Below are 19,587 nucleotides of genomic sequence, written 5' to 3'. Positions count from 1 at the left end.
ATTGAAAAATTTTGGTCTGTTGAAGAATTGCATTTCAACATGTCCGAATTGAAGTTTCATGATGCCATGAAATGCTGCAAATGGTTGAAAAATGCTGAATACTCTTTGATTATAAAGAAAGGCCAAAATTACAACCAAAGAGTTAGTTATTTACAACTCTTCTTTTGTTTTAAAATAGAAAATTTCTATTTCTCAAAACTATTACTCAGCATTTTCTACATTTATGCGTTAATAGATACTTTCAAGATAATGATTCTGCTTTTGCTATTTTTGCTGTTGAATTCAAAGATTATTCATCCCTATAAGTCTGTTGGTATAATTGTGTTGACTTAGAATCCAATTTAATCCTTTAAAAAAGGGATTACTTATTATAACTATAATGTAATAGATTTGGATATGATTTCATTGTTCATATGTCATTTAATTTTGTTTTATCACATGGATTTCTTGAACATTTTTAACTTTATTATAAAGTTTATTATAAAGAATGTAAAAACATATCTCTTTCACTACAACAGAAGTTATAATTGAAAAACTGAGAAAAGTGAATCGGTGACTATTGTTGGGCAAAATTTGCACTACCAAAATGAAAATAATAAAAATATTAAGAAATAAAGGAAATTAATTAACTATTAATACTACATAAAAAGGGCACTTTTAATTAAATCCACCCATGTATGAATTTCACGGCATGGACTATAACATGACTAATATGACATGGACATGTAGATGCACAATATGTAATTCAAACTTAGATCATCTAAAATGATAATGTTTACTTTTAACTCTTTTCATACAACAAAAAATGATCAAAATAAAACAGGGAACATTTCCTCCATTTTAAATATATGATATAAACAACACTGTCTATTCTATTCTAAATAGAGTAACCAAAATTAATTTACAGTAGTATTAAATGATGTCTATTTCAAGTTGCAGTAACTCATGTTTCATAGACGTGTCATGAAAAAAAAAAATGTAAAGACAGCAAATTCTACACGAAACATTAAGTGAAAAATAAAAAAGTATAATAATAACTTATTAAATCTGGAAATAACTTTTCAAACAAAAACATGAAGCCTTATTATAAACTTTAATATAGTAGCTACACTTACAGATAACTTAAAATTCTTTTTTTATTAAGCACATACTGAAAAAAGTAACAGGAATTGATAATTAATTTAGAAAAGTTATTTTGTAAAGTTAATAAACTAGATACAACTATGAAATTAAATATTTTAAATTACTTTTTTTCTGGGTGGCATGGAGTTAGCCCAAAATATTGCCCAGAAAATAAAACATGTAAAAAACAATAATAAACGATACACTGATTGCACACTTACAGTTTGTGAAATCAAAAACTGTAATTCATTAAGAATTTAATCTCCTAAACAGAGTAGAATAATACAGATTTTAATAAATATTCAAACAGCTAGATCAACAAAAAAATTCAAAAGAAAAACCCACTAATTAAAAAACAAAAAAAATAGTGTTAAATTAAAAAAACACAAAAAAACAAAATGCAAGATTGATAAAAAAATTCTAATTATCATGTAAATAAAACTCATTATAATAATTCTTACTTAAATCTTACAACAACTTGTCTTTTGGATAATGAAGTGGAGGCATCTTGTAAAGTAGACAATTTAAAGCGCTTATAAGTTGTTATACTAAATTCATATCAGATGCCCAATTTTATTAAGTAAACCATAAAACAGAAAGAAATTTAAAGTTACTTCTGGCTTATTAAAAATGAAATAATAAAGTCATGTAAAAATTTTTAATTTCACTTATCACATTTAAATTTTATTGACATATATTACCTGAGAAGCACAAACATTTTGACAACATTGCATAACTAGAAGATATATGTAAAAATGATATTATTTTGCAAAAAAAAATTAACTATAACTAAAATAAGAACTTTTATAACCCACATTATATAACCAAGCAATTAAGTACGTTTTCCTAAAGTAAATGCAAATAAAATAACATAACTGACAGTGAAGGTATATTACTTAGCGATAAAAGAATCAACAATTACCATAATAAAAAAAGAAATATATTAAGTTCTAAGTAACTGGTTTATAAAAATTTATTAAAAAAAATTATTTGAATCACATATGATTATTGTAATGTATTATTGTAATTAGAAGACAATAGTTCAAAATTCAGAAAGAAAGAAAAAAATTCTATTCTGATGATCATATTGTGTTATGATAATTATATGTTTTTTCTACCTCCTTTTCATAATTTTTAAGTTGCGACTGCATCAATTGCTTAACAATGCTACTTGACAACAACCTGCTTTGATACTGTTACCCATATATATTTGAAATTCTGACTGAAAGCAGTAATGATTTCTAGTTAATTAAGAAAATTATTTTAATGATAATCTGCAACGTGAATTTAAGCAATTTAGAAAAAAATTGGGAGCGGGTATAATAATGTAGAATTCTAATTAACTATTAAAAAGGAATAAGTAAATAAAACAAAACAACCTAAAAAAACTAATAAAAAGAATGATACTTACTCAATTTTTCTATAATTTCCATTTTTAGAAGTCAACACCAAATTATAAAAAATTAACTTATATAATTTAGATACTAGCTTCAAAAATTTTTATTTAAATGATTAGAAAAAGATACATTTTATATCTTAGAACCTTCTTTATGTCGATTTTATTTATTTTTTTAAATTATATAAGCCTACAAAAACTGTTACCTGTAACCAAGCCACAGGCAAGAAAAACTAAACTCAGAAACATAATATTAACAATAATAATAAATATGCAGAAAATAATGTAAAAATAAAGTCTGTTAGCAAGTGCTAAGACTATCTAAAATAGAAGACTATGAAGATCTTTTTTGGAATATTTAGGATAAAACTACTTCTAATTTTTTCAGATTACCTCAGGCAATACGTACATAGAATATATCAATCCAGTATTTTGCAATAATAAAACAATAAAAAACATTTTTAAATGTTTTATAGTCAGTATAATTTCTTGTTTAAAAAATTTTCAATTTAAATTATCTAGAAAAATAAAAAGGATAACTGATATTGTCCTGTTTCATTGTGAGTAGGGTTTGATGAAGCAGAATAAAAATATGTATGGGCTGAATTAAGAATGTAGGTTTTTTTAAAGTTAATAAGATTAAATTATGTATGTGTAAATAAACATCATTATCTGATTTAGTTGAAGCCACAAAATTTGTGGTAATAACACTACTGATAAAATTAAATGCCTTTCAAGGATTCCTGCTGAAAAAATTAAAAGCAGCTAGGTACAACCCCCAATCCCCTATTTCTCTGTTAACCCATATAAAACAGCCAGACGAAATTATCGATTGTTTAATTTAAAATTACTGGTAATTATAAAACAATAACAGGAAACATCCAAAATGAAAAGATTTATGGCTTACTACAATAATAAATAATAACTGAAAAATCTAAACATCAGTATTGTAATTGGTTTTATTATATTATATAAATTTTTTACTTCCCTAGATGTAACCTAACATCATATGAACATTTAAAAAGTTATTTCTTATACACACATACACTCGCATATGAACATACTCGCACACATGTGACTTTGTTAATTAGTTTTAAAGTAAGGATTTATTTTATCATAATTTTGGAATAAAATAAATTATTTGTAAGTAACCCAAAATTGATTGGAACAAGAATATTGTTCAAGTAGGATCCTAAAAGTAAAAACATTACCATATTTCAAATTTCTAAATGGAATCTACATTAAATGTATGAAGTAATTATAGTTAAATAATTATTATTTCAAAGCAGTTAGTGAATTTGTTGCACGGTAGCTTTTTTTTGTAAACTGAAAGCATATTAAGGAGAGGCTAATAACTAATTATGTTTAAATTTCACAAAAAAAAAAAAACAGGTAGTATTCATGAGAGAAGTGAAACATAAAAATTAATACTACAGAGCAGGGCCCTAATTTTTATTTATAACGGTCCTTAACGTGATCTAAAATACTGAATTATATTAATGAGAGAAGTGAATTTAAAAAGGTTTGTGCCTCCAAAAGAAGATATCTTTAGTTGTAATTAAATAATACAAAACACTATTAAAAAAAAAAACTTAAAAAAAAAAGTAGTAACCAAATAATAAGAAGCAAAAACATAGAACAATATTTCTAAAGGTAACTTAAAAATTGCAGCTTCTTGGATCACAAGGTTGCATTCTTTGGCTTAGACAACTAGCAGTTTTTGATAAAGAGAAATTTTATATATATATTTTATTAAATTAAATTTTAACCACCAAAACAAAGTTAATAGATAGATAAATTGAAGTTATATAAATTTCAAAAATCAATATTTGCAGGATCCTGCATCTTCAGTCGGTATTAAATTCTATTATCTATTTAATTAAATAAATGTAATTATCAATTATATTAAAACATATTTTTTTAAATCTATTGTCATTTATTTGAAATTATGTTTTATATTTTGAATAATAGGAAGCGCGGTTTTTCAGTAAAGGCCATTTTCAATTTGCTCCCACTACATGTAGTGGAAAATGGTGCTAGTATAGCATGTTAATTTATATCAACAATCATCTGTTTGCAACAACAGGTTAACATTACTCCGGTTAGTTGCTGAGTTTAGCCGTGCTGAAATGAGTGCTACAATAAATAATCATGTGAGTTGTGAAGTACGATCAGTAATTTGTGATCTATTGGTGAAAAAAAATCTGCTACTGATATTCATACAGAAATTGTTGATGTTTACAGACTCGGTGTTATGTGTAAACGTAAAGTTCGCTACTGGTGTCATTTGTTTTGTGGAAGAAGAACAAATGTTCATGATGGAGAACATAATGGATGCCTCTGATTGTCATCACCGATGAATCGACTGAAAATGTGAATGCAAAAATCCATGAAATCAGAAAGCTTACTGCTTCTCAATTATCAACTGAATTTCCTTTTGTTTTTGATCAGTAATTTATGACATTTTAACTGAAAAACTGGGTTACAGAAAGTTGCGTTCCAGATTGATACAAAAAATGTTGACAGAAACACACAAACAAAGACATCTTACTGTACCTCAAATATTTTTGAGACACTACGAAAATGAAGATGGTGATTTATGGAAACACATTGCGACCGGTGATGAAACATGGATACCTTATTCAAGTGTTGAAACAAAGCAGCAATCATCATTCCCAAAGCCCAAAAAGTATATGCAAGAAAGTTCAATGAAAAAGCTTCTGTTGATTTTTTAGGGATATTGCTTGATTGAATTTCTTGAACGTGGAAGAGCTGTTAATGGCAATATATACTGTGAAACGCTTACAAAACTTAAGATGTTCAATTGAAAATAAAAGGCGCAGGAAACTAACCGACAGGATTTTGTTTCTCCATGATAACGCAAAATCTCACACGGCAAACAAAACCACTGAACTGTGACAATTTTTAATTGGGAAATCTGTGAACATCCACCTTAGAATTCGCATCTTGCACCAAGTGATTATTACCTTTTTCTCCATTTAAGCTTGTATTGCAGAAATTTGAAGTTGTGAAGAATTCCAAAACAAAGTAAATAATTGGTTTAAATCACAAGCAGGAAAATTCTTGAATAATAAAGTTGGTAAGCCGAAATCAAAAATGTATTGTGAATATGTAGCAAAATATTACATATGTGTAAATTTATTTTGTTATAAAAGTTTTTTTTAATTTCTCTTATTTTAATTTTTATATCAAAACAGCCCTTACTTAAAAAAAACATGCCTCATGTAACAAGCATATATGTAAATTTTGCTGTCCAGTACTGTTATGATGTTATCTTTAAAACGTATATTTTACTTTATTCTAATGTCATTATTTCCAAGTTTTAGACTGCATTTTTATTATGTTTTTAATTAAATCATCATGTTCAAAAGCTGATCTGGTGATTCATCATTTTATATTTTTATTTTAAATTTATAAATATAAAATTTTTCAAGTATTTCATTTTTTTATCATTATTACATAAATCTAAAATTTCTCAATTATTTTAATCAGTACGTATGTATTTCATATTTGTATATATTTCTATATTTGTATTCTAACAAACGGTCAACTACATTAAATATACTTCTCTTTTGGTTTTGTATGCTGTGTATGTTCTGTAAATCTTTTTTAAATAAGTATTGGTTTTGCCAATACTGGTATTACAGAAGGATGATGAAGATAAATCGGATGGAAAAAGTGTCAAATGAAGTATTTAAGAAATACTTCATTACACCCTCTTAATGTGTATTAGCTGAGCTAATACACATTAAGAGGGTGATACAAATACAGATAGAAGGGAGAAATTGTAGGGAAGGTCTCGGTTGGAGTTCATAAAACAGATAATGGACGATATGAACTGTGATTCTTACTGGGAGCTAATGATAAAGGCTGATAAGCGAAGAGTGGAGAGCTGCTGCCAACCAGCCTAATGGCTGTTAACCAAAGAAAAAGAAGTATTATTACATTTTTTGGATATACCTCTCAATTTCTCTCTATTACTTTTATTATTGTTATTTTTTTAATATATTTTATAATGCGATTATTTGGATTATATGCTTTTTCTATAATTATTTTTATCATGTACATTAATATTTTTTCTATTATATTTTTGTGTAATTGTATTTTAGGTTTAAGTTATTATTAATCTTTCTGTTAGTTTTTTGTTGTTGAATTTTGGTATTTTTATTCTATGTTTTATAGATTTTTTCTATAATTTCACCATCAAAACCAGTAAACATTGCTGCTATTTGTTTAATTTCATATATTTCTTTCATGAATTTATTACTGTTTTTTTGTATAATTAATTGTTCTAAATATCATGTTTTCATATGTATTAATTTTTTTGACCATGGGTGGTTAGAATTTAATGTATTGTAATATTATTTTTGCTGTGGATCTTCTGTAAACTGATGTTTCTACTATATTATTTTGATTTCAATATCTAAAGAATATATTTTTTTGTTACCTTCCATTTAGTACGTAAATTTTAATTGTAATTATTAAGTTTATTTAAAATGATCAAATGTTCATTGTTTAGGGTCGGGTTATATAAGATTATAATATCATCTACATACCTTATCAACAATAATATTTGGTGTATATTTAATATGCCATGAATTGTGTTCAGTTTGAATTATGCCTAATTTTAATTATGAACTACTTTATTTTCAAAATTTTATATAAATACGAGGTGTGTGAGAAAAGTAATGAGTGTTACCAACACTGTGAGTGATCTGGAAACGCTGCGTCTACCGGTCTGTGCTAGAACCAGGCATTGGCGAAATAAAAAGTTGTTTTGTAGAGCAACTTTCAGGGCAACTACTTAATCAATGGATGATCTACCCTGATAAAAAATGCATTGTTCTGGGGCAATTAGGGCATTTCTCTAAAGGTGTCACACTAGGCCATCATGGTAAACCATCGTTTACCACTTGTTCCATCACCTTGCACAGGGTACTGGTCAAGGATATACAACGATACTGGAAGGCATGATTTACCTTTACCAGGTTTCAGTATGGGGATAACCAATGCCTCTAATCAAGAATTTGGAAACACCTGGTCAGAGAAAATGTTGTTATAGATACACAAAAGATGTCATAGTACAATATCGGAGAGGTGTGATAACATACTGAGCCTAATATTATCATTTCCAGGGAAGTTTCATGAAAATTATTCAGAGCATACGTACTTCATTATAAGAAAAGGATGTAATTCATTTTGCGAGTTTCCGGTTTCCAATTGTATATTTTCTACCTGCAACTTTATATCTCACAAACTCAGGGCAGTACGATGATGTAAGTGAAACTGCTCTAAATGACCTTCCAAATATGGTTGGTACATCAAATGGTGCAGTAACAAGGTTATCGCCACTTTGCAGTCCAATCGACTGCAATGACTACCGATCCAAACATGGTTCGAACCTTTCTCCATGCAACAGATGATGATGGTGTTATACGAGAAATGAATTTGACGTAATTCAACCAAGATTTTAGCTTAGCACACCTAAACACTCAATGAAAAACGCCTCTCATGATGCAGAAGGCGCAAAGAAATTTAATTGTCGGTCTTCGATTAAAATTACATAAAGCCCTAAGCCAGTCCCTTAGTGCAGGACTGCAGTCATCATCCCATCAAGGAACAGCAGGTTGCCTTGGCTTTCCAGATGTTAATGAGATGAATTCATTGGCACTATCGAGATTTGGGTGTGTAAACTTCACAAATTGGTGAATCGCACTACTGTTCTTGTCATAATCGCTAAAGGAATCCTTGAATCAGAGCCAGTTCACTTTCTAAACTACCCATCAGCATGGCTGAATCTGAGGCAATTCACTATTATTGACCGAGATTACAATCGGTCTATGATCACTTTCAAATAAGATTTTAGAAACGCACCATGTAAGACATGGGAGCAAGATTGCTGAACTCACTGATAGATCGATGCAAGAAAATGCACCTGATGAAGATGACATAAACTTCCATGATCAATTGTTCAATAAACAGAGATCTAAGTTCTGCCTCAGTCGATCAACAATAATACCTGCAGGAGAACATGCCAATGAGCCCCATGAATGGTGTTGGGAACTCAAATAACCAATTATTAGGGATAAAGAAATCTGGGGAACAGACTAGAAAGATCATTCTCACTAATATCAAAATTTGGAGGAATACATAAGTTGAAGATATTCATTTTGAATATCTGCAGTGAATATCTTCACTGTGATTGCAGGAATGTTTGACACTAGAAGAATACGGGTGCTATTATGATTTTAGATACAGTTTTACTGTATTGTATTACCATTTATTAATAATATATTCTATGATAAAAGAATTGTGGTTTGCAAAAAAACCATGTTTTTAATCTACCATGTTTCTTCTCTAACTTCTGCTTATACTACATATGGAAAGTTAATATAATTTATCTTACGGTTAGGCAGTTTTATGTCTTTTTTTTTCAATTAATAAAAAGTTAGTTTTCCATCACTTAAGAGGTCTAACACTTGACTTACAAAATTGATATTTATACATTTTATGCATTTCAGTAAACCTAACAGTAGAGTGTTTGAACAAACTTGACAGCTTACACCATTATTGAGCAATGATTATTACAAAATTTTAATTTTGACAGCTATTATGAGTAGAACCCAACGGCCGAATGCAACCATTCGTATTTTTGTAATTCCCTAACTATGCTTAATAGAATGCTGAAATCAAATCAAAATCAGAGACAAACGTGTTCACACACATACTTATTTTATTCAATAATTAACTGTTCATTTGTTGAAAGTCTAATTAATAAAACCAAAAATTCAAGATGATATAATTAATTATATAAGCTTGAAGGTTACGTTTTGGGGAAATTTTGAAGTATATTGCAAATACAAAGTACAGGTGTTTTTAAATCTAAAATATTCTGGTTGAAAAGCAAAGTTGGTCGTATTCTAAAAAAAGAAAATTTCTGATTAAATCGCTTTATTGTTCTATTTAGAATCAAAAAAATTTAACAATAAAATCCCTTTTAAATCGGTTACACTATTAATGTTATACAAAAATGAGTCAACCAGTTAACATGATACAACAAACATCAATAAAGTTTATACAATTTGGGTATTCATGATGGAAGCACGAAGAGTATCTGGTGCGTAAAGATGACATGGACATAGAATCAAAAGGTGGGATGGCGTTTACTTAAGTATATTTTAAAAAAAAAAATGAAAGCTCCAGTTAATGAACTACGCTTATGATCTCATTCTTGCCAGAGACAAAATCAAAGTATTAAACTTGTTCTCCTGTTAAAACACTACTTGGTTCATCACCGGTCATAAAAAATATTAAAATATTGTTCTGATTTTTAGTACCAGAAGATATATATATATATATATATATATATATATTTATATGATTTAGAAGTTGGGAAGTATAAATTGAAAATTCTGCAAAGATTATATGCTGACATAGTCTACTACATCACTTGATAGAAAACTGTATTTAAAAAATGAAAGATTTACTGTTAACAGAATGAATAAATCTGAATCTCCATTGCTTCAAGCTGTTGCAGACAGAAAGATATGGAAAGTAGGAAAGTAAACTGGTTGAGAAGCCGTGAAATAAAAATAGTTAAAGATGAAGGCAGCACAACTTTTTTTCAGAATGATCTGTCAAATGATTTTCAAAAAGTAAACGTTTGTAAAATAGTTAAAAAATAATCTACAGAACTTGTTTGTATTAAATGAACTTTGCCTGATGCCTAATGTCAAAAGTGAAAATTATACTTTTATTAAAATCAACGAGACTCATTCCTACTGATACATAATAATTTTAAAAGTTTTTTTGACATCAAAAGACGGGCAAACTTTTACAGATGATTTAGAAGAATTTGTTCAAGATATTGATCTTCAAGTGGAAAATTAAGATCAATTACAAATATGTTACTCAAGACTATTCCTATTTTGAATGAAAATATTTTAGTTTCAAGAGTGAAATTTTTCCATCTATTATTAACAATCTAATATTATTTTCTTTAAAATGTTTTAAAAGATAATTCTAGTTCTTATAAATATTGTGTTTATCTTCTTATAAAAATTTAATTTTTTTAATATCATTATTATATTCAAAGTAAAATTATAATTTTATAATCTTGGTGTTTGTTAAGAAATATTTCAATACTGTTTAGTTTCAATTTCAATAGTTTAACTAAAAATAATTTGTTTTTCTGTAAATTATTTGTACATTTGAACTCTTGAACTTTTACAGTTTTAATTCATTATCATCATTTCATAATGTAATAAAACTCGCAGACCTATTCCGACATTCCAAAGATTCCTCTTTCTGTCTCTCTCACCACCCTCTCTCACAATATCACTCTCATTCACTCTCTCTCCTCCTTCCAAATGGCGCACAGTTTGGGAATTCTTCTTACACGTCCCTTCCATCACTCTATAATTAGTTATTACATCAATTATGGAAATAATATTAATTCTTGTAAAATCCTCATCTTCACTGGGTATTCCATTCCATTTCTTAAGGCCTCTTAAGAAATTCTTTTCAGAGGCTTGTAGCTTAAAATTCATTTCTCATGAAAACCCAATCCTTGCATTCATAAAACAGAAAAGATAAAGCAATGGTCTCGTACAACATAACAAAGTTTCTTTCAGCGCATTTTTTATTATAATCCCACAAACACTTCTAAATTATTAGTTTTATTGTGAGTGTTCTTACTCATAACAAAGGAGAGACTACAGCCCAAACAGTGTTATTAAGTATGTATTTAAATCTTACTGGTTTTGCTCCTTTTTTTATTTACTAATGCACATATACCATTTTTTAACTTATTAAATTTTCTAGCCAAACCATGATTTAGTTGATAGAAACATATTAAAAAATATGATATTTTTATTTTTACAAACTGTTATCGTAAAAATTAATATAAATACATATTAACTTAAATTAATTTAACAATAAAAAAAAAAAAACAAATAATTTTTCTTAATCTATTAGTGTAAAATGCCTAGAAATAATTCTCATAATAAAAACTCTGTTTTTTATTATTTTTGAGTAATAATAGAGTTTTTAAAAAAACAAAATAATTTTTCTTAATCTATTAGTGTAAAATGCCTAGAAATAATTCTCATAATAAACACTCTGTTTTTTATTATTTTTGAGTAATAATAGAGTTTTTATTATGAGAATTATTTCTGGGCATTTTACACTAATAGATTACGAAAAATTATTTTGTTTTTTTTTTTATTGTTAAATTAATTTATGTTAATATGTATTTATATTAATTTTTACGATAACAGTTTGTAAAAATAAAAATATCATATTTTTTAATATGTTTCTATCAACTAAATCATGATTTGGCTCATTTTATTAAACTGTATCCTTCATATTATGTTTGTAGAGCTGCAGTGTTCTTTTTGAAGCAGTTAACCATCTTTCTTTAAAAAAAATTCAATATTACAATTTTTCATTTTTTCTCATTTTTCAGTTTTTCATATATATATATATATATATATTATAATATACTATACTATCTATAAATATATACTAAATTTATTGAAATTTTTAATTTTTGATTTATTATTAATCTCCACTAACATAAGAGTACTAATTGTTGTCATAAACATTAATGGCTAACCCACAAGATTGGTCTAGTGGTAAACATGTCTTCCCAAATCAGCTGATTTGGAAGTCAAGAGTTTCAGCGTTCAAGTCCTAGTAAAGCCAGTTATTTTTACACGGATTTGAATACTAGATCGTGGATACCGGTGTTCTTTGGTGGTTGAGTTTCAATTAACCACACATCTCAGGAATGGTCGAACTGAGACTGTACAAGACTACACTTCATTTTAACTCATACATATCATCCTCTTAAGTATTATCTAAACGGTAATTACCGGAGGCTAAACAGGAAAAAGAAAGACACATTAATGGCTATTTTCTTGAAAGTGTAGAATGATGTTAACTCCTTATTGCATGTGTAGATGCAACTGTGTACAATTGAAAAAAAATCATGGGTTTTAATTGTTTGTAAAACAACCTATTAGAAAATTGCAAGTTACATTAGTAATTTTTACTCTAATGTTATAGCTATCCACTCTGCAAACCTAACAGAACATTCTAATTTTGTTGTCTTAAGTTAATGAATCTGTATTTGGTTACAGGATCTGTCTACAACTATATTGTCTTTACATTACAAATAGAATCTAAGATGACTACTGTTATAACTAAACTAGATATGGTAGAGTCGGTTGGGGTACTGCATTCAACATTCAACTGCAAAATAAATACCAGATTTTTTCATGTAACATTTTTTTGTTATTAGCATTTTAGATTAACTAGGCAATACGAAATAAAACCATTTTGCTATCTTACAATATTTGATCATAATTCTATATGAAAAATATTAATTCGCTTATTACCAAAGTAATAATTTATTCCAGTACAGACTGCTCACTTTAAAATTGTTAAATATAATAATAAAATAAAAGAAGGAAATGGATGTTCAGACATTTTACTCACCAATACACAATGATACTATTTGTGCCCCAGGAGCAACACCATTTTTTTCAGGTAGATCTGGAAAATTTGCGGCTGCTATTGCTGCTACACGTGTTCCATGGCTAGCTGAAAAGAAAAAAAATTTTTTTCATTTTAAATTTAAGATTTTTGAAAACATTTTCTGTAAAAGAGAACTTCATATTAACCTGGGAACAGGTAGATAGTTGCATTCTCCTTATGAAATGATATCTTAAAACCACCTCAAATGTTTCACAAAGAAGCAACTTAGAAGATTAAAGTAAAACTAAAACTTATAAGATTAAAATTCCAAGGCTATATTTAATAAATCAGTTTTCAAATATCTAAAATTTAACAATATTTGGTGAAGTAACACCTTGCAAAGGTAGATCCATGCTGTTAGAATTTGGTTACTGAAAATTAAAGTTAATGCCACTTATAAATTAAAATAAAATTGTAAACACACACCTAACTATAGAAAAAATACATAGAAAATAGTAATGTAAAGAAAAGATGATAACAATCAACGGTACTTATGTATAAGTCTATTGACCAATAAATAGCAAACTTTTGGGTAGTAACCCAAAAGTTTGCTATTTATTAACAGTAGGTGATATTAACAGTAGTTAATATCACCTGAAATAACCATTATACTAACATTTTTATAACCATTTATATTTATTTATTTTATAAATTTATCCAAACTTAATCTATGCTCGCTTCGCTCGCTAGCCTTGTTTAATTAACACAGTAATGTTTTGAGTATTTAAATAATAAATTCAGTAATTATTGCAATTATTTATTATTTAAATAATAAAAACATTACTGTTAATTAGTCGAGGTTAGCGAATGAAGCAAGCTTAGGTTAAATTTGGTTAATTTATAAGCAATAATGTTATATATTTAATACGTAAAATATGTTAATGATCCCGTAAACTTTGAACTATTTTCAAAGTTACAGGACATTATAGTTATGGTCGATGGGCTAATACGTAAGTACCCATTATACGTAAGTAATTACTCTACATCTTTGTAATCTGTTGCAATAAAACTAATAAACTTCTTGTTGAATGATTTCTTATTAAGCTACATTTATCATTACTCATTCATAATATAAGTAAATTTTTTATATTCAAATATTTCTAATAACATCATATTATTTAAAAAATTACAATTAAAATTAAAATTTTGCCTTTCATTTCCTTTAAACATGACAAAAGTAATAAATAAAACAATAATTGTATATTTTATTACACAAAAAAAATGTTTGTTTCTAAAAGCAAAAGTATGAATTTCATCTGCATCATCTCCTAGAAGCTGGGATTTTAGACTTTTAAATTAAAATGAGTTCCCAACAGAATTAACATTCAGCATTAACAGATCAGAAAATAACCAATTATGTAAGTCTTTATCCAACTAATGGTTCACCATAGTCCACCAAAATGGGTTCCTTTTAGATGGATTTTGAACCATGCTGAACAACATAAATACAAGTCTAACTCACAAGTATTATAGAAGAAGAAATTGTATGTCTCTATGCAAAATTTCTTCAGATAATGTATGTAAAAGATCAGTTTTTCAGAAAACAATTGGTTCTGACAAAGAAAATACATACTTGTTGACATAAGGAGAATAAAATATATTTATTATGCAGTAACCATAGTTGTTAACTTATGCGATCTGTTTCATATGTTACTTTTTCTATAGTATATTCAGTTGTCAGGAGTGACAACTCCTTTATTACAATCAATAATAATTTTATTACGGTTTTTTATTTCTTGTTTTATACAATACAAAAAGAATATACTACTTTTCAAAACTTTTCAATTTTTCTTGAAAAATAAACTAGTTTTTATAATTGGGTTCTTTAAATGTTCTATAAACCAAGGACTAAAATGAAATAATTTCACTTTCATAAAAAAAATACAATTTATATATACAAATAAATAGGTTATCCATACAGATCATTGCAAAGGACAATGCCTGTGTTACTACTCGCCATTCCTGTGTTACAGAGGGACGGCACCTTGAACACCCAAAGAGTTAAATTTGGTCGCCATTCCCATCTACCTAGTATTCAAATCCGTATAACAGTAACTGCCTTTACTAGAATTTGAACGTTAGAAAGATCGACTTCCAAATCAGCTGAAGAGTTAACCACTGGACCGACCCCCGGTGGGTTAGAATAACAATAGCTAAAGTAACTAAAGTACACACACTTTTGACAGAAAAATTCATAACTTATTTCTTTGCCATAATAATGAAGTAAAAGAATTAATCTTTTTTTTTTTCCGTAAAGAATATCTTTAATTTACAACTTCACGCTCCTTGGGGGTGAAGAAACAATACATATATTAATGTTCAAGGGAGCAAGAGCCTCGGTCTGTGGCTTAAAACCTTCCCTGGTGTAATACAAATGTATCCTGAAAATGTGAAAGCAATCGATCAGTTGGTTCTTCAGAGATTTTTTTAAATGAAATACATCAAAAAACCTTCTCAGTTATGCCCAAAAAACATGGGTAAAAATCTGGTTGCGTTTGATCAAGTGGTTTTTTGTTTATCCCGAACAAACAAAACCCCTTTTCATCTTTATGTAATAGATATAAGAGATCTAAAATAACGAGACAATTTTTTTTGACAACCACTTTAAAGTTACTAGTAAACATATGGTTATTATATGACCAGCTGATTTATATTGGGTATTAATATTTTTAGAATATTGATGCAACGTGAGACGTAAACAAACTTTTCGTGAAACGAGTTTTTATTGTGCGTTACAAAAATGAGTGATACTAATTATGAACAACGTTTTGTGTTAAACTCGGTTAGAATGCTATTGAAACTTTTTCAAAATTGAAAAGGGCAAAACAAAACACCATACGAAGGAGTGGCACACTTCAAATTCACTGCGTCCCAAAAAAGCAATAATGAGCAAATTAAAACAATGCACATTTGTTTCTTCGATAGTAATGAAATTTTCCATAACGATTGTTGCCTACAGGATAGACTGTAAATCAATATGTTTACCTAGAAATTCTTGAAAGACTCCGTAAAACAGTTGCCGGTGTAAGACCAGCCATTGAAGACAACTGGATGCTGCGTCATGGCAATGCACTTTGTCACACTGCACTCTCAACAGTGCTGTAGTTCCTCAATCCCCTTATTCACCTGACTTGAATCCCTGCGACTTTTTCCTGTTCCCGACTTTAAGAAAACACCTCAAAGGACACCATTTTGGAACGGTAGAAAATATTTTTAAAAAATATAACCGACATCTGAAGGATATTCCGGTTCTGAGTTCCAACACTGCTATGAAGAGTAGGAAAACTGTTTGATGCGTTGTATAATATACCAAATAAACTATTTTGAAGATGATACAAGTCCATGTACGTAGAATTGGATTGTGAATAAAAAGTTTTTCTGAACCGGTCTCATTACTTTATTTACAGATCTCATAGATATCAACGGAAACATACATAACTGCAAATAATATTATTATACACAATTCATAATATATTTATTTATAAGTAGCAATATTTAATAGGCTAATGTAGAATTTTCAAGTCTATATAATTATTATTTTCAGATATAGATACAAATGTCATCTGTGAAAACAATAACAGTGAACAGAAAACATCAACCCTACCACAATAAAAGAAGTTTACCGAGCACTCAGTAAGATGAAGAATTAGAAAGCAGCGGGAGAAGATCAGACTTTTGTAGATATCTGGAAACATGCAGGAAGATCAGCAAAATTTGCCCTTCATCAACAGCTTTTCAACATCTTATGACTGTCTGCAGAGAATCCCTACTAAAAATTCTAAGACACCTTGGACTACATACCAAATTAATAAGCATGATAAAATTGATCGTCACAAATACTAAGTTGAAAGTAAAATTCAGAGCTGAGCTCTCAGAACCATTTCAGATCAAAACAGGACTGGACCAAGCCAATGGGTTCTCACTACCATAATTCAACTGTGCTCTAGAAGAAGTAATGAGGGAATGGCTCAAAAAATGCCCCCAAAAGTAAAAATCTGATGCGGTCACCACACGACTTCCTTGCATACCTAATTACATATACACATTTTTACTGCACTTCATTTAAACTTATTTCATTTGAAAGTGATATACGATCCTCCACTTCCTTAATAAAAGTGGACAGTTACACAGTCGCGGAAATATTACTTATTAGCATCAAATATTTATACAAATATTAATTTATGAAATATTAGGGCAGAATTAAAGTCCCTTTATTACTTGTATTACTACTATATCAGTATTATTCGCATCTTCATGAGTTGCTGATTAATAAAAGTTTCAGATTTCTGGTGTGTCATATAAATAAAAATTAATAATAATTAAAGTATTCCGTTTAGTGAACTCCTGTATACTGGTTATAAATGTTAATTTTTACAGGGTAAAATATTCAGTTTTTATTATTGGATTAGTCGGTGAATAATCAAAAAAAGTAACAATCGTACAGAAACAAAAAAGATAACATGAAGAAATATATCTCAGAAAAATGACAAGAAGATGAATATGAAGAGAAAGAGTTATTAGTCTCTAAACATTAAGAAGCAATAGATTTGGATTATATCACCATATCAGTAATTAAAAATTACACAAATTCATAATGAACCCTTATATTTAATAAATATTTCCTTTAGTCTGGAGAAATATTTTATAACAGTATATTGAAATTTACTGAATTTCATGAAAATGTACTTAAAATAAAAATTGAATTCTTACATTAGTTAATGTAGGAAATCAAAGGTACTGGACTAAAACTTCAAATTAAGAAAAGACACCATCATTTTTACTGGGCTGAATAAATTAACTGCAATTATTTACTCACGAGTATAAGTTGGAATAAGATTTTGTAAAAAAAAAAAAACTAGCTGGTCAGGGCTCACTTTTCTTACCCAACCGTCTAGCCAGGACCCCCAATGTGCTTCGATATCCTCATGCTTGTGAGAATAATACTGATAAATAAAACTTAAACCTCGTTCAGTTTACAAAAAAATATCATTATATGGTTGGTAGGTAAATTTCTTCAAAGCACAGTTTAGTCAGTACAGGACCCAAACTCTGAGCGATTTGAAGAGTGTGAGTTTCAAAATAGTCAGCCTTCATCTTAAAAATAGTAGTTATATCCATCCATATTTAGTCTGGTTCTTAGTATTACCCTACAAACACCAGTAGGAGGTTATCATATTTTGTTTCTTATTTTTCTTATGTGTTTTTTGGTCAAGTAACTGGAGGCAGGTGCAGCCAGCTGGGTCGGTCGCACTACAGTAACCGTGGCTATTGGTTGAGCTACCAATAGTACACGAACAAATCCCTTAAAAAATCGAAAATAAAAAAAACAAAAAATAGTCTTTAGAAATTAACTGAAGAATAATTGCAAGCCCAAATCTACTTAATATACTGTCCAATCAGGAATGGGAAAAATTTGCAATCATTTTTCAAAATTTTTTAACTTTCTTCATCCCTTTGCAAAAAATATAAAAATTGTTTTTTAGATATTCAGATTATTACACACACACACACACACACATAAGCGCACGTGCCAAAAATCAAGTTGATATCTTCATTTGTTACTGAGAAATGAAAAAAATAGTAATTTCATTGTACTCCATTTTAACCCTTTAAACCCAGAATTTAAAAAAATCCTTTCTTAATGTGCATTTACACAGTATAAAAAAAAACTTATACAATTTCTCATTAATTTACCTTCACTAGTTTTTGTTGCGCATTGGTAAATCAGTTATCAGTCAATCACGACAAGTTGCTTTATAGGTACAGATTTTCAAAATTTATAGCTGGCTTAGACATGAACCCCAAACCTATGGCACATATGGAGAGTTCAAATAGAAACATACACTGCCTAGAAATACCTCTTTTCCAAAGAAATTTAACAAGGCAGCAAAATACACCGGTTTAAAGTATAAAGATGATTTCATAAAAGGTTCAGATCCTAATTTATCCCCACCAGCAAACAGTTTTATCGAGTAAACACTATCAATTATACAAAATCCGCAAAGCCAAAATCAGCAGAAATCATAAGTCAGTGCACGCATAGGAAGTTTTATAAATGTAAAATGATTTTACATTAGTAAAACGTAGAATGCATTTTACTAGTATGACTATTTCCTAAAATGGTCACAAACTGACCACCAAAAACCGAACTTTAATGTACTTTGTGGATGACTTCTAGTATATGTTTATTTTTTATAAAGAATAATTTTAAAAATAAAATATTTAAAAATCACAAAATATATCTTTTGAAAATAACTAAGATTTATAGCGCTATATAATTCATTTGATGAACTTGATTTTTATTAAATGACTTCTTAATTTACAAGATTTTTTCTGTCTTAATATCTTTTAAATATGATTATTAATCTGTCTATTGTTTTTATATTTCAGATCGACAATCTGAATAATGTAACTTGCTTGGGAGGAAAATCTACATCAGAATTAACAGTAAATGAAATTTGTCCCATATCTACAGCAGGCGTAATAATTATTATTAGCATTCTTTTGGC

The 19,587-nt window shown here is 28.3% G+C and overlaps 1 protein-coding gene across 4 annotated transcripts in view; it reads right to left on the bottom strand.

Moving 5' to 3' along the window:
* The window catches only part of LOC142328254 (uncharacterized), a 246,896-nt gene that overhangs the window by 77,229 nt on the left and 150,080 nt on the right, over positions 1-19,587 (bottom strand). For all 4 annotated transcript variants that reach the window (XM_075371921.1, XM_075371919.1, XM_075371918.1 and 1 more), the window contains one exon: positions 13,040-13,144. In XM_075371921.1, coding sequence (XP_075228036.1) covers positions 13,040-13,144 — 105 coding nt within the window. The remainder of the gene's footprint in view (positions 1-13,039; positions 13,145-19,587) is intronic.

This window comes from Lycorma delicatula, chromosome 7, assembly GCF_047948215.1.
Source record: "Lycorma delicatula isolate Av1 chromosome 7, ASM4794821v1, whole genome shotgun sequence".
In the NCBI taxonomy this organism is placed as follows: domain Eukaryota; kingdom Metazoa; phylum Arthropoda; class Insecta; order Hemiptera; family Fulgoridae; genus Lycorma; species Lycorma delicatula.
This window is presented reverse-complemented; position numbering and strand designations above follow the sequence as displayed.